This window comes from Lagenorhynchus albirostris, chromosome 17 (genome assembly GCF_949774975.1).
Source record: "Lagenorhynchus albirostris chromosome 17, mLagAlb1.1, whole genome shotgun sequence".
Taxonomy (NCBI): Eukaryota; Metazoa; Chordata; class Mammalia; order Artiodactyla; family Delphinidae; genus Lagenorhynchus; species Lagenorhynchus albirostris.
The window spans coordinates 50,559,564-50,580,818 of NC_083111.1; the positions used below are offsets into that span (position 1 = coordinate 50,559,564).

General features: G+C 35.7%; 1 protein-coding gene across 3 annotated transcripts in view; it reads left to right on the forward strand.

The window, feature by feature from the left end:
* The window catches only part of ZFPM2 (zinc finger protein, FOG family member 2), a 465,395-nt gene that overhangs the window by 94,613 nt on the left and 349,527 nt on the right, over nucleotides 1–21,255 (forward strand). For 2 of the 3 annotated variants that reach the window (XM_060128186.1, XM_060128187.1), the window contains exon 2: nucleotides 10,799–10,957. In XM_060128186.1, coding sequence (XP_059984169.1) covers nucleotides 10,799–10,957 — 159 coding nt within the window. Of the gene's footprint in view, nucleotides 1–10,798; nucleotides 10,958–12,600; nucleotides 12,783–21,255 lie in introns of those variants that run through there. The other variant, XM_060128188.1, reaches the window with a different exon arrangement.

Consider the following 21,255-nt stretch of genomic DNA (forward strand, 5'->3'; position numbering starts at 1 on the left):
CCTGTCAGCCACATGGCTCAGAAGAATAGGGAGAAAAAAGTAAAGAAAGAAAGAAAAAATAGAATAAAATACAATAAAGTTAATAAAATAAAAATTTTAAAAATATAAGGAAAAAATTAAAAAGAAAGAAAGAAGAGGACAACCAAACCAAAAAACAAATCCACCAATGATAACAAGCGCTAAAAACTATACCAAAAAAAAAAAAAGGACAGACAGAACCCTAGGACATATGGTAAAACAAAGGTATACAGACAAAAATCACACAAAGAAGGATACACATACACTCAAAAAAGAGAAAAAGGAAAAAAATATATATATCTATGTATATAAAAAAAGAGCAACCAAATCAATAAACAAATATATCCATGATAATAAACTGTAAATACTAAACTAAGATAAACATAAAACCAGAAACAAATTAGACGCAGAAAGCAAACCGGAAATCTACAGTTGCTCCCAAAGTCCATTGCCTTAATTTTGGGATGATTTGTTGTCTATTCAGGTATTCCAGAGATGCAGGGTACATGAAGTTGATTGTGGAGATTTAATCCTCTGCTCCTGAGGCTGCTGGGAGAGATTTCCCTTTCTCTTCTTTGCTCGCACAGCTCCTGGGGTTCACCTTTGGACTTGGACCTGCCTCTGTGTGTAGGTCGCCTGAGGGCATCTGTTCCCCACCCAGACAGGACGGGGTTAAAGTCGCAGCAGATTAAGTGGCTCTGGCTCCCTCAGGCCGGGGAGAGGGAGGGATACGGGGGGAGTCTGAGGCAGCAGAGGCTGACCTGATGTTGCAACAGCCTGAGGCATGCTGTGTGTTCTCCCAGGGAAGTTGTCCCTGGATCATGGGACCCTGGCAGTGGTGGGCTGCATAGGGTCCCGGGAGGGGCGGTGTGGATAGTGACCTGTGCTTGCACACAGGCTTCTTGGTGGCGGCAGCGGCAGCCTTAGCATCTCATGCCCGGCTCTGGTGTCCGCGCTGATAGCCGTGGACCACACCCATTTCTGGAGCTCATTTAGGTGATGCTCTGAATCCTCTCTCCTCACGCACCCTGAAACAATGGTCTCTTGCCAATTAGGCAGGTCCAGAGTTTTTCCCGGCCTCCCTCCCAGCTAGCTGTGGCGCACTAACCCCCTTCAGGCTGTGTTCACACAGCCAAACCCAGTCCCCTTCCTGGAATCCAACCTCCGAAGCCCGAGCCTCAGCTCCCAGCCCCCACCTGCCCCAGCATCTGAGCAGACTAGCCTCTCGGGCTGGTGAGTGCTGGTCGGCACGATCCTCTGTGTGGGAATCTCTTAGCTTTGCCCTCTGCACCCCTGTTGCTGCGCTCTCCTCCGTGGCTCTGAAACTCCCCCCCGCCCCCCCCACCCCCTGTCTCCGCCAGTGAAGGGGCTTCCTAGTGTGTAGAAACTTTTCCTCCTTCACAGCTCCCTCCCAGAAGTTCAGGTCCTGTCCCTATTCTTTTGTCTCTGTTTTTTCTTTTTTCTTTTGCCCTACCCAGGTACGTGGGGAGTTTCTTTCCTTTTGGGAAGTCTGAGGTCTTCTGCCAGCGTTCAGTAGGTGTTCTGTAGTTGTTCCATATGTAGATGTATTTCTGATGTATTTGTTGGGAGGAAGGTGATCTCCGTGTCTTACTCCTCTGCCATCTTGAAGCAAGATATTTATTCTTTTTAACAGTTCATTAATTCTGGAGCCTTTCTAGTTGCACAGAAGTGCAAATACGAGAAACGGAGATTTGGGGCAGCCATTTCTAGGGACAGCAAGTGGTAGTTTTATAGTGTCTGATCTTACATTTAGGACTTTAATCCATTTTGAGTTTATTTTTGTGTACGGTGTTAGGTAGTGTTCTAATTTCATTCTTTTACATGTAGCTGTCCAGTTTTCCCAGCACCACTTATTGAAGAGGCTGTCTTTTCTCCATTGTATGTTCTTGTCTCTATCGTAAATTAGGTGACCATATGTGCGGGGTGTGTCTCTGGGCATTCTATCCTGTACCATTGATCTATGTTTCTGTTTTTGTGTCACTACCGTACTGTCTTGATTGTTGTAGCTTTGTGGTATAGTTTGAAGTTGGGGAGTCTGAATCATGGAGGCTGTATTAATTGCAAAATATTATACTGTTTCTATTAAATGATAATAAAAAATATAATTTGTACTGTTACAAAGTAACTTCTAGCATTTATATTCCTGCACAGTTGTTCTCAAACTTGAGCATGCATCAGACTCACCTGCAGGGTTTGTTAAAACACAGATTGATGTACCTCACCATCAGAGTTTCTGAAATCAGATCTGGGGTGGAGTCTGACAATTAATTTTGAATTTCTACCAAGTTCTCTGGTGACGTTTAATGTTGCTGGTCCAGGGATGACATTTAGAGAATTACTGCTTGCTGTCAAACTGTAGTCAGACAGTGAAATCATGCATCATTTTGAGAGCAGTTATTTTATAAAATGTTTTTTAGAAGGTTCAGTCAGTAATTAATTGCACATGTAAAGAATCATTTTAATAAAGCAGGGTCAGAAAGGGTGTTATTAAACTGAAGGAATAAGTAGAGGGAAATTGATCTATGTGATGAGGTGGGGGTTATCAGATTCAAATTTTATTAAGAAGAAAAAAAAATTTATATATACAGTGACCAAAACCTGATGCAAATATTTTTATTGATTTTTCTCTTGTAATTGAAAAAATTCCCCCAAATCTTTGCAGTGATATTTTTCTTTTATGTCCTGCATGTAGCCATATGCTTGCTGTATATTTTCATATGACACAGATATGTTGCTTATGAGACAAATGCATACTGAATGTTTTTAAGGACCATATTGATTCATCTTTGCCTTGTGAAATTGTTTAAGAAATTAGTAATCAGAGTCCTTTGTTTAGTATCTGTTGTTAGGCTAGTGTTTTTGTTGTTATTGTGGACTTTTAAAAAAATCAATATATACATTGTCTTTGAATTGCTCTAGAAAGAGAAAGAAATGTATATCCATTCTAGAGTCAGAAGGCTACAGGCTCCCCTTTCCCCCTATTTTTCATATCTCCATTTAAATAAGATAATCTATAAAAAATAACATCTCTTTTACTTGTACTAATTTAATTTTGTTCTATAACTATGTAGGATATTATTAACTAGTTTTTCAGAATTTAGTTTGTTAGATAAGAATACTAGCTATATTTTGATGGTGCTTTGAAGTTTCTAAAGAAAATGGATGTTTTTTCTTGTACAAGTCTATAAAATTATGTTTTGATTAATTCACCTAAGAAATATTTATCACCCACATATCATATCTACGAGGTTCTGTGGATAGGTTCAAATCCTTTTTTTTTCTTACTCATAGTGCTTTTAAAAATCTAATGTACTGTATTCATATTCTGGGTAATACCTGATGTTTTGTTGTGACAGCAGGATTCACTTTGGGGAAAATTTTCTGCTTGCGTGATTCCACGTCCCCCAAAAAACTTCTGGCAGGCTGTGGGTAGATGGCACCTGATTTGAACAACCATGAAAGGACTGATAGCAGAATAAACTTCCTCCAACAATATATTGGATTGGCTAAAAACTTCGTTCGGGTTTTTCCATAGGGGAAAAACCCGAACGAACTTTTTGGCCAACCTAATGATTAGTAATAATTAAAGCTATGCATCTAGATCTTTTAAAATAATTGACCTAGTATTATCCGCCTTGATTTGGTCTTCAATATTATGACAATTAAATTCAACTAAAAAATTCTTATTTGAATAACTATGAATTAAATGACATGGTTAAATGCTGGGTACCATACTTCCTCCTTCCAGTCACAGATGGAGGTAAGATAGAATTATATCAGAGGAAAAGAAAAATGTACAAATAACTGGAATTTAAGATATCTAAGAAGCCTTTCCTGCCTTCCTCATGTTAAAATGGAGTATCTTTTTTAAAAAAATAAATTGCATGCATTATATGCGTAAAGTTTGTCTCCTTCACCCAGTTATCCACTCACTTCTGGCTGGGACCATCCACCTTGTTTGTATACTGCTATTAACCCAGCACCCAACACAGTGCCTGCCATGTGCTTCACCCGCAGTAAATATTGGTTAGATGAATAACAAATGAATGAATAAATACTTGAAAGTCTCATAAAGAGAGCAAAATAATATACCAGACTTTCATCTATTGTACTTATTACCAGTTAAGGGCTTTTTATTATTGAAATACATCACAATCATAAGAAATATACAGTTTTAGTAATGAATATACTTTCATGTTTCTTTATGATAGAGTTACCGTCTTCAGTAAGCTTTATGGGGCTCTGGACTGAGACCTGATTACAAACTATGTGGATTTCAGTGACATCTCTGTCACTGACTTCCTGGGTCAATGCACAAGGCAGTTATTAATGAACTGATTTTTTTCAATGCCTGAGAGTAAATTAGTCATTAGAGATTCTGGTTCAAATTTATCTGGATTTTCTCATCTGACTTTGTTTTTCCTGTGATGTCAGTGTTTACTATGTAAGATTAGTTGCTGCTTGCTGGGTTTGCATATGTTCTAAGCAAAATTATTTTCTTGTTAGCATTATTCACTTAATTTGAAAGTTCCCAAAACAAAGCGTTTCAGGGGAAAAAAATTAAAGATTTTAAAGTGTTCTCAGATTTACATATAAGAAGTGTTAATACTGCCATCTAATAAAAATTGCCAAAAACCTTGTAGCAAAGAATATTACTCTATTTTTATAAAATCAAAGAGTTCATTGTTTCCCCTAAAGAAACAATTTGAATAAAACCTGACCCTCTTCTCTTCTTTTTAAAATGGAGCATGGTCAAATTGAACCCTCCATTAAAAATTCTCTAATATCTTTTTTTTTGCATTAACATTTCAAAACTCAATTTAAATATTCACAGATCTCATTTTTAATAAACTTAACAAATTCAGGTAATTTCCTTCAACTTTATAGATGGAAGGACAGCAGTTGGTACAGATATAAAAAAGATGCACAGCTATGAGCAAAGGCCCAAATCAATTATATATAAGAAATAACCTAACACATGGAAAGAAATTAATCAAAAAGAAGAACTTCTACCATGTGATTCTCTGGTCTGCTACCTGCAGGCAACAAACGCAAATGAAAAAAAATCAACATTCTTCTGGCAGATAAGAGAAAAATTAATAAAAATGTTTCCTTCCTACTAGATCCCCTGATGCAACTATTGTTAAAAGTGAGTGACTGCAGGAAGAACTTGCTCGCTTAAAATACTTTTTTATACTACAGAAATAAGGTTTTATTCTTGCTGTTAAGCTCCATTACATGAGTGAGTATGGATTTGCACTGTCCAAAGAGCATCCCTCTTCCCTGCCCCTTCGCATTAAATGGCTCTGTGGGATATGCATGAGACAAATGTAATAGGAACCAAGTGAGTAGCATTTTGAGGTGTGCCTACAGGATAATTATGATTTATAAGGAATCTGAGTGCAGCAGCTGAAAACTCTAAGAGGAACTACTGGGAGCTGCAAAATATGCCCCAGATAAAGTTAGTAAAAAGATATTAGTACTCTATGGGCTTCCCTGGTGGCGCAGTGGTTGAGAGTCCGCCTGCTGATGCAGGGGGCACCGGTTTGTGCCCCGGTCAGGAAAGATCCCACGTGCCGCAGAGCGGCAGGACCCGTGAGCCATGGCCGCTGAGCCTGCGCGTCCGGAGCCTGTGCTCTGCAACGGGAGAGGCCACAGCAGTGAGAGGCCTCCGTACCGCAAAAAAAAAAAAGATATTAGTACTCTAAAGATAGAAATGTTCCTACTCCATAATGAGATGGGGAAGGATGCATTTTTGTGGTTTCTGCTTTTTAATTTAGAGTTGCATTTTTATTTTCCATTTCTAATTGAACAAACAGGCCATATTTGTACAGAACGTATGAAACTAATAATCTTTCCTGTTAGAAGGGTTTTATGTTTTGTGTTTTGTGAATACCATCCTGAAATTAACAAAGATACATGGGGCTAGAATACAGAGGATTTGGTAACGAGACATCCAATTTAAATATTAGTCTACTGCTGCATTTCTATCACATGTAGAGAACGTAACATAAGTTTAGAATGGAAAATTCTGTATCAACTCCCTCTTACCTGTCAACTAAAATACAGCATACCTGTATAGAGTTTTGACGTATTTGTGTATTACATATTAAACGTAAACCAGAATTGATCTATTCCTAGTTTATCTTTTCATATTTACTTTTTGGAAGGTAGCATTACATGATAAATGTGGCCCAATTATGATGTAATAATTAAAGCATGGTATATATTATTGCTTAAATTGTCAGATTTGGAGATCTCTATTGTTTTATATATATTAGAAGGTTTTACATACCTTCTTATTCCTTTATCTGAGTGGATCTTTTGCAAACAACTTTTAAGGAGCACAAAACAGGAGCTGGCAACTTGGAGACAATACACCATTTTCATTAATTCATTAATATTTTGAGAAATGTATTTCATCACACGTATTCTTTGTTCTGTACATGAGTAAAATAATTTAATACAATTTTTTGATATAAGTTTTAATATTAATGATACTATCAGATATAAAAAATGTTCTGAAATGGCATACCTTAAGAAGCACCAGAATAAAAAGGTGTGGGAATATTTGTGCATTTTTGGAGGAAACTCACCTAGCAGAATTTCTGAGCACACTGTGATGGATTATTGCAATTATTGGGAAGGATAATATTTTAATTCGACTTTCTTCCCACCTGTCAGTTGCAATCAGGGCTGCCCAGTATTCTGAAACAGTCTCATTTTGCTAGGTGGCTAGTCTTGTGCAGCCTCTAGAATGCTCAGAATATTAATGCGTGGAGAGGAGACTGAATGCTCTCTATAGTTCCATTGTGGCAAAGTGTTTGTCTTGTTTTAATCAATCAAAAGGCATGCAAAACCTAACTAAAATAATTTATAATAAATTAATGCCAGTGAGTGTTTAAGAGAAAGAAACCCTTTTTGGGGATATTGCATCAGAACCATAGAATTTGGCATTTCTTTCCCTTCTTCATACTTGGCGATGTATACTAATTTCTGTAGGATTTAATTTCTTTCTTGGGTGCCTCATTCTGAGGTGCTTTGAATTTATATGAACAAAGACAGTCTGACATTTAAGTGAGGATTAGTCTAGTTTATAGTAGGCTACCAAGGTAGGAAGTTTTTTATCAAGACAACATACGTTGAAAGACATGTATATTTGATTTAATATTTATGATGTTGATCTTTATCATTTTTTGCATAGCCTCCTTGTATTGCTTATTTTAGTTCTCTTTTAATCCTTATATATCTCCTATATTTTTTCGCTAGAAAAAATATAGGAGGTATATTTTGTGTTTGTTTGTTTTGTTTTGTCATCTAGCTCTTCCTCCAGTGGTTTTGGATGGGTTTCAGGAATTTCTTTAACCCTGAAATCATAGCAAAAATTTTCTCATAAATTTATTTATCTGGGGAGTAGATACTCCTCAAAGGTAAATTAATTTATCTGGGAAGTGCTTCTTAACCATACAAATCCAATTCTTGACTTTCGTTTCATTCAGTGATTATGCTCCCTTTGTATAGGGTAGGACTACTTAATCTTGAACTTTCCTTTTGTCCTTTACTAACTCCAGATCACTGAAACAGCCACCAGATGAAAAATCCTCCCACGAGTAGGCCCAGCTTTTGCAATATCGCTTTTGGTCCTGGATGACGAAGGCTTTATTGCCCATTGCGAGTGTGATCGTTACTGTCAGGTGTTGTGAGTCTGCGTGACACTTCTTAGCTTCACTTTATCTTGGGGGGGCAGAAGCAGCCGTGGTCAATTCAAAGGGTTCCTGAGTACCCAGTTGCCTCCCTTTCTGAAAACAGGAGTATTACTTTGCACCCACCAGAATCTTCCAGTAATCTGTATTATTCATCCAGTATAAAAGATGCCTCTGCATTCTGAGAGATGATTAACAGCGTTGTGGGCCCGACGTACAGCATCATTGTGTTCATAGCTTTAGGCTGTACAGTTAATTATTAGCATTTTTAAAATCAGGTAAATATTTATATATATAAACATTGACTATTCATTCTCGCGCGTGTGTTTGAATATCTGTAAATCAAAGGCAATTGAAGAGCTGAAATTCAGATTTCCTTACACTTGCCTGCCAAGTGGCCTCAATCAAAAGTAATTTTCTCCATGAGGGCACATAGAGCTCAGTCGTAAGACTTTTCTGAGTAGATATTATTATTTGTGTCAAATTACGTGCGGTGATTTTTCTGAAGTGGACTTCTGTGCCCACTAACCCATACACAGGAGGTTCCTTCATTCCCTCCTTCATTGGTGCTATTAATTGTACTTGTGCTTCAAGTGTCTCTTACCTTTTGAAATGTTAGTTTATAGCCACCGATTATCTGTAAGGTTTCCAGTTAAAGAAACATGCAATAGAGAGAGTAAGGTGAGATCTAATCTTAAACCATAAATACTATACATTTTAAGAGAAATCTTTTTTGCCAGAGCCTGATTTGATAGCATGGCTAAAGAAATGGTTAGACATTTTAAAGTACAGGAAATTATATCAATCTGACACGTGCTTTGGGAGAAATTATTAAATCACCTTTCTCTAGCCTGTTCTAAATATTGACAATGAGATCTCATGTATTTTGAACAATGAGCTCAATAATTTTTTACCTTTTATTTGGGATTTTGTAGTTTGTTTTTGAAAATAAGTGCTTCTTTTCAACGACATGCTTTGAATTTCAAATCGATAGCCAACATAAAACAAAACAGACCCTGGAATATAGAATACTATACTGTCAATTAAGATCTTATAACCTTTGATAAAAAGTTATATGTGATATACAAGCCTTTTTTGACATGTTTGTATATGTGAATGGCTTGGTTAGACTCTTATTAAGTCTATATCAATGCTTTGTGGGTTTATTTTCTTTCAAATTTTCACATGAGATTTTCCATTTAATTTCTAATGAAGTTTTAATTTAATATTATACCGTTGGAGCCAACTCGTTAAGTCAGAATCTTTTAAATAATTGTTCAGTTACCTGCCTCACTGGGTTATTTTAAAGATCATATAAGAAAGTGCTTTGAAAGTCCTACATGAGACACAAATGAGACAGTCTAAGTGTCTTCTTTTGACCAAACTTTTTATCAAAATTGTTGCTTGAACAAAATAAAAACATGGAAGATATTCTATTTTATTCCTCGTCAGACTTGCAATTATTATTGAATTATTCAGATAACTGTTTTAGTGATTGTAATCTTTTACCTTATTACTATTTTGTATGTTCCTTGCATGTCTTGCTACTTGACATAATTGTTTTAAAAGTGAAAGATTATAAATTACTTGAAATAATGAGTGAGAGAGAAAACCTAATATGAGATCCATGGTTTTGAATGTGGTTTGTGTTAAAACAGAATCTATGGGGTTTTTTTACGCTCCACCTGGAGTGGAAAAACAAACCCATCACATTACCAGAGTGTTTGGAATTAGGGCATTCTTTCTTCCTTAACATTTGTTATTTTGGAGAAAAGAAGAAAAAATAAATTTTAAAAAGCACAAAGAAACTCTGTAAGAATTTTTTCTTGGATGTCCCTTAATTTCTATCCAAAGCAACTAATTCTCTCCATGAAAATGTGTCATGTGAATTCAGCCCTTTGGGAACTTGCTTTTGGGAAAACAGCCCATATGTCACTGTGCTGTATGTACCTATTCCTGTTTGCTCACACATATGTGAAGACTGTAATAAATTCACTATTTTAAATTATTTATAAAATTTCTGCTTTGGTCCTGAAAATTTCCTAGCACATTTCCAAGAAGTAAGAGAAAGAGACTGCCTAAGCCTTTTAAGTATTTAGCCTGTCTGATGAGACTGCTGACATGAGTGACAATTAGTACAAATTACCATAATTGTGTTCTTTGGAAGAAATGCTACAGTGCTTCTTTAGGAGGAAATGTGGACTTCCGCTTAGTAAAATGAGTCGGATACTTTGATTCTTCTGGGCAGTCGGAAATTCACGATCGGCAGTGTGGTATTCCCACGTTGTCCACTTCAGATCCATCTCAACAACTATAGCCCTCCCTTTCCTTTCAGTGAAATAGGTCCATTAATGTAATGCACCTCACTCTCATTCACTCTAAGGAAGTTGTATTTTTATTACAGAAAAAGTATCACATAAATACAAATTACATTTTTTCATTAGAAAACTACTTTTCATTTCAGAAAAAATTCAATTAATCATGAACAGGGTTATGCTTTCATCAGGGAGAGAAATATGTAATTTTTCTTCAAGCCTCAAACACATATAATGAAATCTTTTCTTGGAATCCACTCTTAAGATGGATTTTTAAAAGTATAGACTTTATTAAAATCTCAGTTCAATTAAAATGCATTCCATTACTCTAAATCTTTATTAAAATCTCAGGTAAAATTGTACAACAGTGTAAAAGAGACTTGTACTCTTTACCAGGCAGTTAATTCTAACAAATGAACATAAAGTGCACAGTTTTGCTCTTTAGGAGAGAATAAAAGAACAAGCTTTGGGCTTCGAGTTGGGGGTGGGGAAGGATGGGAGCTGGAGGTTGCTTTCTGTGTAGTAACTTCAGGACCTGGTTTCCTTCCACATCTTATCATAGGTCAACAGTACTTGTTGATATGGATGTGACATTATCTTGTATGAGTACCCTTGGTACTCCATGGCCTATCTATAGAATACATTTTCCTCACCACCTTAATCAAAAAGACCCTATTTAAGGATTTTATTTCACCCTCTTCTTTGGATGTTTTTGGTACAGTGTCCCTGTTCTTTTTCAAGGGCCGCTAGAAGATGCCATTGAAGAGGAAGAAGAAGAATGTCCATCAGAGGAAACAGACATCATCTCAAAAGGGGACTTTCCATTGGAGGAAAGCTTTTCCACAGAATTTGGGCCTGAAAATCTGAGCTGTGAAGAAGTGGAATACTTTTGTAACAAAGGTAATCATTAATGGCTGGATGCGATATGTGCGTCTGTTTACTCAGATGATTTTGTATGGTTGAAAAATGCACTGATAGAGTGGAGGAAGAGTGTTGAGAGTGCGAATACATAATTCAACTGTCTGAAAATACATGCAAGTTTTTTTTAAACATACAATATTATTTTGAAGGATAAAAGAAATTTTATAATCCATAAATCATATTGTATATTTAAACACATAGTTTCCTATTGATTGGCCAGTTAACTGTGAACATTTTCATGTTGGTTGGCCAAATAACTATAATACATTTAATGTTTATTGTTTATCCTTTCAACAAATATTTACTGAATGTCAGTTTTTTTGCAAGGCACTGAATTAGCCATTGAGGGTAAGAAGGGAATGGGCCAGAGTCCCCACCCAAGTTTCTAGCTCATTCCTTTTGAAAACTGAGCGCCTTAACTGTTTGACATTGACTTTCAACATTGAGAATGGTGCTTTTTTTTAGATATTGTCAAATAAGAAAATACACGCTCTTTCTCTCTTCTAGATATTCTTCTTACATACTAACATTATAACAGAAGAAGAACCTGAGACACTATTATCTCTGCCTATTTCCAACCTTGACTTGGAGCCAAGTGGCCTTGCCAGTGACTATGTCCTCATTGGGCATGTATACTCATTTTTAACTTGCTTTTTTCAAAAATGAGTTTAAGGTTTCTTATGATTCTTTTTAATTTCTTTATTTGATTGTTTTGCCTCGGCAAGTGAGATGGGTCTTCTGTACCTCCCACACCAATGTATAATTTCACAAGTGTCTGGATCACTTCCTTGGTTTAGAATAGCTACTTTTACCATGGTTGTTTTACCATTTTACCATGGTTGTTTCCCAGAGGGCATGACTGGATGTCTGTATGTCTGTTTATGTTTCTGAATGCACCGTCTTTATTTTTTAGGCAGACAGAAGTTATGTGGAGTGATTTTTTACCTGTTTGTGTGAATTTGATGATGTGAATTGGCAGTCTGAAATCAAGAATGCTGATATAGCTTCCCCCAAAACTTCTAATATGCATGCCTCAGTCACCAAATATACATTTGATACATATTATTAAAACCTCAGTATAGGTCTTCCCTGGTGGCGCAGTGGTTGAGAGTCCGCCTGCCGATGCAGGGGACACGGGTTCGTGCCCCGGTCCGGGAAGATCCCACATGCCGCGGAGCGGCTGGGCCCGTGAGCCATGGCCGCTGAGCCTGCGCGTCCGGAGCCTGTGCTCCGCAACGGGAGAGGCCACAACAGTGAGAGGCCCGCATACTGCAAAAAAAAAAAAACCCCAAAACCAAAAAAAAAACCTCAGTATAACTTTCTCTTGATTCTGGTGTGTTAGAAACAAAAGAAGCCAGCCGGTTCCCATCCGTGTGGTCAGTAGCCCTAAGACTGTGGAAATGGAATGGCGGCACCAGCAGTGGGATACATTGAAGTTCAGAAAAACTTTGACCATTAACTCCTGAAGACCTCAAGATGGCTTTGTAACATGGTCCTTGTCCCCCACATCAGAGACTTTTGGTTGAAAACAAGAATGGTATGGACCAAACAGGCCTTCTTAGTTAGTAGTCACTCAGAGTTCAGGCCAAATTAACATTTTCTCTTGTTGTTTTGGATGTTAGAACCATTTCTTGATGCTACACACTCACAGCAATACATATTAGAGCTGGCTGGAGAGGAGGAGTTTTTAAATCTGTTTGAAGACATCCCATTTTCCATCTTTATCAGGAAATATATCCTTTAGTGCATTGTATAGCACCTACCTTATGTTGTGGGATTACATTAAAGAAGGAACCAGTAGCTAGTAAGTATCATTTATTCTTCTTGCCCTTGTCCTTAAAAGAGTGAGTGTGTGGATTCAGACATTTTTGTCAACTTATTAATCCAGGGAGGCAGTACTAATAGTTATTATTAGGTGTATTTTACGTTTTGGGATCATCATTGGTGACGGCCTGTATTTAAGAAAATAGAACTCCAAGTTTTAAGTTAGTGGTTTCTTGGAAGAAAATAGACTTACGGCAGATGCTTATTACAGGATTACATAATTATGGTCCCAGAATAATAACCTCCATCTATATTAAACAGAGTCTTAACTCATGAAAAATAATGACAGGCCTTGAGGAACAACAACAAAAAAGAACTGAACTACAATTATTAAGAACATTGTTTAGTGGATATTTTTAACTTTGATAAATAATTGGAAAGTTGAAAAATATATCAAAATAATATTTAATATAGGATATAGATAATATATTAAATAAGATATAATTAGTTAATATATTGTACAAATCTCTAATGTTTAGTTTGAAACTAGAAAGTAATGATAGGTGGAAATAAAAATTCTAATTTTCACATAATATTTTTTAGGATAAATATTACTATTTCAAACCACTGTTGCCTTATTTAATAGGAAAAGAATTTCATTATTTTACTCTCATAGAATGTGAGACCAGGGAATTCCCACTGAAGTAGTAGGAACTGGTGTGAAAGAGAGACAACTCTTTGATATGAATTGCAGCCCCTTGAGGTCATACAGGGATTCCAGGGATTCCTCATTTTTCATTTAAGTTGATTAACTATAATAGGAAGAGAAAATGTCCTCTCTGGAAAATTAGAATCTAATCTTTCTGCAGAAATTTACATATTAGTCTCAGTGACACATAATTATGTTTTCTTGCCAGTTGCAGGGAAAAAGATAGATTAGGCATTAAAAGCGTATAAGTATTTAAATGGTTAATGATGCCAGTGTCATGATTGAAAAAGCATGTAAAAATTGTTCTTCTGAAGAAAAATATTTTTAAGTTGGGATCACTGATGAACCATACTTTTTGCACATATTCTGAATCATTTATGTCAACTTAAAAATTGTAAGTATATATAAGAAAATGAATTGGATTACTTGGGAAGTTTCTTTGTCTAAAGATCTAGCCATGATCAAAATCTAGCAATGACACAGTTGTTTTACTGGGTTCCAGGGGTAACATTTTTGAACATCGAATGCTTTTTTCTTATCAAACAATTATAGGAATTTAAAAACTCAGATCGCAAAAACATGGTTAGAGTATCTTGTTTTCCAAACAAGGTATCTTGACACATTGTCAGAGAAGAGTACTGAGATACACGTATAGTTACAATATATCTTCATTTATACTTTAGCAACTGTATTTTGTATAAAAGCAATCTATGCTATTGTAACTTTCCTTTTTAGAAAAGAAGAAAAGAAAAATCTCTACTCTGTAGAGACATAGCTTATCATAGGTAAAAGTTACTTCTTCCTTTTGAAATTGAGCCTTCTACATTATACAGGATGTTTTCAGTGTTTAGAATGACTCTTATTATTGTGGTATTTTTCTCAGTTCCACATGGATATTATCTATTCTCTTGTCAGATGAGAAGGCTTTTTTTTTTACATGTCTCGAAGTGTCTATTAATATTAGTAAAGTTGCTAGTTATATTATAAAGTGTGATTAAATGCGACCCAAATCACTCTCATAATGTAATATTCCACGGAAATGTCAAAAAATGTTGGTCAGAATTTTGTCATCTTTAAATGTGTAGAGTTCTTAATCATACAAATCTAAAGCATAAATAATCACAATTAAAAATGGAAAAGATCACTTTAATAAAACCTTGTTATAGTCTCAGGCCTAAAATATGAATCTGACAGTTCTGTTGCAGATTCCTCTTTCACTTTTTACTTTGGGTTAGTTGCATATTTCATGTTTTTTTATTTTTCACCTTTGAAATGAATGAAATGAATTATATTTATAAAAAGATGATATTTCAAAGTTGCTTTGATACTTTTAGATTTTAAGAATTTTAGCAAAGTGTAAAGCAATACTTTCAATTTGCATCATCTCCTTTGGTGCAGTGAGTTTAGATCATTTGGCATCTTGCCTTACCGTATCTCAGAGAGGAAGGAAACAAGCAAGAATTATTTCCTTGAATTTGCAGATGACGAAGACATCAAGGCTGGGTCCATGAGTGCTACACATTTCCTGTGGTACTGGATTATTTGCTTCAGTGACTTTTGTCTGCCTTTATTCTGGTTTATAGAGTAAACATGGAAGTACATCAATAATGGTTTAGAGCTAAGCGAACTAATGTAAATTGAAATATAGTTGGTCTGGAAAGCAACCTGGGGAGCTTTTAGTTATGTCACTACTGGCAGGTGGGAACTCTTATACGTTAGCAATTCTTGGATAAACTCAAAGACAGTAAGTTTTATAGTGGGGCTGATATTGGAGCAGCTCTAAAATGGGTTTACTATTATTAATTATTTGGAAGACTGTTTCCTCCCTGCAATATTTAAGTTTGTTAATGACTAAAGTAAATTAACATGTCTTGGGATACATTCCAGGAGGATGTCACAGGATATGTGAACAGGAAGAAAATTGTCAGGCCAGTATCACTAGGCTATTAGAATGTAATGCTATCAACAGGCAAACAAACAAACAAACAAAAACCTCCAAAGAAACTACATGTCATGAACTTTGCGTTAATCAATAATGGTTTTCTGGAAAAGTTACCAAGGATCCTTACAAACTGGTTTCTGATGACATCATCTGTAAACAAAGTCTGAAAGGGAAATGATGTCATCAAAGTTGATTTTGGAAGAAAAACAAACCTTACTTCTAGTCCTACTATCTAGATATGGAGAATTGTCAGAGAAGTCACTGGGTGCAGTGCTTTACCTAGAAAGATGAATTAATGTTAGAGCTCTTCAATCTGGAAAGATTAGGGTTGAAAAAGAGGGGCATAATGGAAAGCCATAAAATAAGGAAACATATAGTGTAACAATGGGCGTTCTCACCACATTCAAAAAGATTTGACCCTGGTAATATGCAGAAAGTAAAAGTCATATTTCTCTTTTAAAACAGCTTTAAAGTAAAAAAATGCAAAGCATCTTAAAGAAATTAGAAAAGAGCCTGAGTTACTCAGACTTGGATTTAGCTCTAGGCCCAGAAGTAATTAATACCAAACTAAAAGCAAACATAAACAGATATTTAATTGGGTTGGCAGAAGCTTCCAGTTCTGTTCAGTAGACTGAATTCAATACAACTCAACTCATATATTAGGCATCTGCTATGTGTCAGACCCTCTTCCTGGTGCTGGGGATACAGCAGAAGACAAACGTCCACCACTACTCTTGAGATGAGAGAGAGATAATAAACAATCAAACTCGCATTGTATAATATGACGGGTGATGTTGAACATTATGAAGAAAAACAACACAGTCAGGGTGATAGAACGCCATTGTGTGCGTGTGCACTGCATGCTATCAGTAATTTATAAGGAGTGATGATAGGGTAGGTGAACTTTGAGTGGAGACCTGAGGGAAGGGAGTGAGCTTCCGGTACTCCAGAGTCAAGTTGGTTGTACCTATAAGGCTAATGTTGCAGGAAGCCAGAAGAGGACAGCAGAGAGCTGGGGGAAGTAAGAGAGGTGTGGCCATACCTGTGGAACTTCCAGCTCTAGGAATCTGTTGGATTCTTACCACTGTGGAAGGCCTGGGTGAGTCACGGAGGAGAGTTGAGGTATAACTGGGAGAAAAGGCATGGTCATGACACAGTTTGTATATACCTAGAGAAGGAAAGTCTGCAGAAAGTAAAAGTTAAAGCAGGAAGTGGAAGCAAGCGAATTGGGGAAGCTGTCAGGAGATACAGGTAACTCCAATCAGAATCATCCCTTAGCCAAAGGCTTGATGAGACTCCATCTGTAGCTCATTAATGTAGTTTACGGAAGAAGAGTTTGGGGGTGTTTGAGGCTGATACGAGTCACTTTGCTCCCTTCCACAACACCAGAGCTGGGTAGATGTTCTCTATACATTTTCACATCCTTGAATCAGAAAGATAGAACAGGAGGCATGAGAATCAGAATCATTTCAACATTGTGCTTAACTATTCCTGCCAATAAGTTGCCAGACTCATTGGAATGTTCCTCTCCCCTACTTCCTTCCTTTCTTTCTATCATTTGTGTCATTCTGTAGCTTTGATTAAAAATTAAGAAATAACCAAGGAAAAGCCATATTTCTCATTGGACTATAATAAATTAAAGCCTGGATCACTGGCATTTGTCACCATTCCATGTTAAGTAAAGCAACAAAAATGTTATCTAGATTCTTAATACTAGAAGAAGAAGAAGAAAAAGCACAGCTTCATGAAGATTTGGTTGTGCGAGTAGTAACTGCTTATTTTTCACTTGATCCAGTGTCAAACGTTCATGCTCTTTTGTTTCCTATTTTCTTCTTTTCATTTTATTATTTTTTTAGTTCAGAAAGTCTATTTACAAATATTTCATAAATGCTTTTCAGTCACTCTGGTTTCTTTCCTCCTCATTATGCCTTTAATGACACAGTTTTGCTTCCTCTGATGCTTGGGCAACTGGAATCAGAATCTGCAAAAGGCAGCTCTACCGTACTCACTTTGAGTTCAATAAGGAAGGAGATCTGTACCCGCAACTTTGTTCCTTTTTCTTAACGGGATTAAGAAGCTGAGCTTTTTAATTTCTTGCATATAACATTGACATTTCCAGGGTGTGTTTGTTTGGACCGGGGAGTTCAAAGAGAAGGAATAAAAAAGAAAAGCCAATATGACTTTGTTTTTTACCTTGCTGGAGGAGCTGTTTGTGCAAATTGCCTATAAGCTTATTGACCTGAACCTTTGACTCCTTGTTTTCTCTGGATTTGGCTGGAGTGGAGACACTGATGGAGCCCTGATAGAGCTGATTGAACAGCCCCCAGCTTTGCTTGGCACAGACCTCCCTTCCTTTCTCTGCCACCTCCCCCTCCCTCCACATGACATTATTGTGCCTTGGCAAACCCTCTGTTTTCCTGGATCCAGTATGTCTTTTTTTTTAATTTATTTAAAAATAATTAAATTTTTCTTGCCTAACTCATCGAACAATGCAAAATGGAAGTAATTCTTTTTAGAACATAGAAATAGAGGCTATAACAGTGTCCTACTTTTATTTTTATCTCATAAGATTGGAAAAAGGAAGAAAATATTATGACATTGTGGTATCACTCTTCTGGCCATCTTAAAATCCCCCAAACATGGTTATGTTTGGGTCAGTTTGATTTTTTCCTTAAGCCACAATTATTGAAAAAATGAAGGCAATTTGTGCTTACAGGGAGTCAGCATTTTCTCGTCTTTTTTTTTTTTCTTTTGAACCAGAGGGTGTTCAAATTTTGTCCATGACTTAGTATTTTATTTGTAAGAGTCAGATCAAGCTTTATCTGTTTACCTTATCTTTGATCCCAGATATATCATTATAAAAATTTCAACAAAATTAACATGAGTGATTTTATGCAGTGTTGAAATGAGTCATGATGATATCATTTATATGAATCATGTTTGATAATATATACTACTTTTTTGCATATGATGAACTAAATTCATTGTTTTCTCTGTGAGCTGACCATTAATTAATCTGCATTGTGCAATCAGCTAAAGGCATTTTTTAGATACAGTAAAACTTGATAAAATATATAATTACATAATTATAATTTATGAAACAGTTTCATATTGTAATACAGTGTATTTCATTCTGCTTCTAGCTGACTATGTAAAATGTTGAGATATTTGCCTGTTTTAGTTATATCTTTGTTTTATCAGCATTATTATTGTTTATAATAAAAATTGAAAATTAATATAAAACCATATTTTACCATTTAGAGAAGTTGTCTTTTCTGTTTTGTGGTTATGGTTTCTGCAAGTGAGAGAACATTTTTTGACCTATAAAATTTAGTGTAAGTTTGTTGTTTTTCCTACAATGTTGAAATTCAGGAGAAAAGTAAGAATTTATTTAATCTCCTGTTATTTTATATATGTAAAGCTAAGCATCTGTATACTAGGAGACAAAATATTATCTGAATTATTGATTGACTTTTTGAATTATTCTGAATTATTCTGAATTATTGATTGACTTTTTCACTTTTAATCTAGTTATTTAATTAATCATTGATTTTAGCTGAATACCATAAAGGGAAACTATATATTTTTAAGCCCTTTTATTGCTACATTTTCTCAGTGGTATTTTGGGTAGAATGAAGAGCCCGTGTTTCTTGAAGGAAGTAGTTTTGGTCAAGTAGTAATTATATAAATTATAAAAATAGTTTATATAATTATATAAATAGTTATTCTAAATTAAAAATACAGTTTTCAATTTTATGTTGCTCAAATTAAAAAAATATATAAAACAATTCATGCAGATCTACACTAGTTTGCCAATCATTTACATCTACTAACTCTTAATTTATTTTTCTATTTAAAGAAAATTACAAGTGTGAATAGCATTAGGGAAGCCTGAGAAGCTAATTTATTTTAATAATATGGAATTAATGTGGTTGACAACTTTGAATCCTACTTTTGGTCCCATAATAATTTGAGATAAAATGTTATTTTAGAGAAACTGATCTCTTGGAAGTAGCCCTGCCTTTTCTGCTTCTTATTTTTAAACATCATAAATGATTTAAAAATATTTTCTTGGTTCTGCACTAGCATTTTTTAGGTTTAAATCAAATAAGATTTTCAAAGCTTTTAATCTTCTAATATAAAATTCATAGTTTCTTGTTAGTATGTAAAATTTCTCACAATGTTTTGATTATCATTTGAGAAGCAACAGGCAGTATTAAAGCATTTGCCCTTCCATTACCTGATGGGACAATCTTCACCTCTGGTAGTGCTAAACATAGAATGTGTAAAGGGAAATGTGGAAAACTGCCATAAGATGAATTTAATTATAGTAATGTAGTCAATCAGTTTTTTGTTGTTCTTAAAAGGTCAAGTAAAAATAACTGAATGTGTTACACCAATGAAGCAAATAGTGATAACGAATGCAGATTGCTGTTTCAGCTTCTTTTAGTAGTTCAATGAGATTCCAGAGATCGGCACTGAGACTACATACCAATTATAACAATTATAATAATGGTAATAACAACTTCCATTTGATGACTGCTCCCCAAAGCCAGACATCTTGCTGTACATGTATCATCTCTAATCAACTTACTGTCCTGCAGGGTGGATGTTGTTTCCACCTGCGACTTCCAAAGGTTCAGTAACTTGGCCAAAGTCACAAAATTACTAAAGGTTAATACCAAATTCAAACCTAGGTTACGGTACTTACGAAGAATGAGAGCTAATTTCATTTTCCGATGTCCATCATTATGTAATCCTTATAGAAGGAGATGGACACATTGGAAGAAGCCTGGCTGTATGAAGTATAAAACTCACTTTTTCAAGGTATTTTTTAACACTTATTACACATGATGTGTCAGTCAAGATAAGGGCATACATAAAAACAAGACATTTTAAAGGATAAAGTAAATAAATTAGGGGTGTGCTTAAAAGATTTCTTTTGGTCCTCCTTTAAAGACTCTGTCCATATAAACCAGTGTGCAGTAAGTAGAGTTGGCATTTTGATATAATGAGAGGGCTATATTGAAAGCTCTTTAGACTCATGATACTAACTGGAAGATTATGTTACCCTGATTTGGTGGCATGAAATAAGCCATAATTTCTCATTGCTTGTTTTCTTGTGAAGTTGTTTTCAGGTAATTCAAAAGACTGGGGACAGCCCAAAATGTGTGTACTTGGGCAGAAGCCAGTAACAAATGTCAAGAAGTTTACAAATCCATCAAAACTGTTTGGATAGGAATTTCAGCCCCGTAGAAATGTTTGCAAAGTGAACTCTTTAAAACAGCTTGACCTTAACACAAAATAAGGCCAAATAAAAAGCGGAGAGAGGAAGGAAGGAAGAGGAGAAGAGAGCATTGTTTGCAGCGAAAGCTCTGGGCGCTGTGAAAACTTTTCACTTTTCTGAAGGAAATGCAGTGCAGCAGATGGTAAGGGTGGACGTGAGATAAACATAGGAACTGGAAAAGTAAGCAATACATTCTAACAGGTTCTGTATCAAAGATCTGGAGAAGTCGAAAAGATTAGACAAGGAACTGTTCTGAAACTTGACAGTAGCTGTATCTTTACCAAGTCTTACCCACATAGCAGAGATGGAAAGTGGAATTGCACAGACAGCAGGCTGTGATTATATTTTTCTGACAGTGAGAAGGGAAGGTCTTTTTAAGGATTATTTTTGAAGATAGAGATTCATCGAGGTGGAAATCTATAGGACAGATGTATAAAACACTTTGTTCCCCCCTACCTATTTAAAAATGGAATTTGATGTAGCTTCTGTTCTTGCTGTACAATTAGCACAAGACACTGTACTTTGGGTCTTAGATAATCTTTTCCTTTTTTCAATGCAAATGATGGTCCAGACTA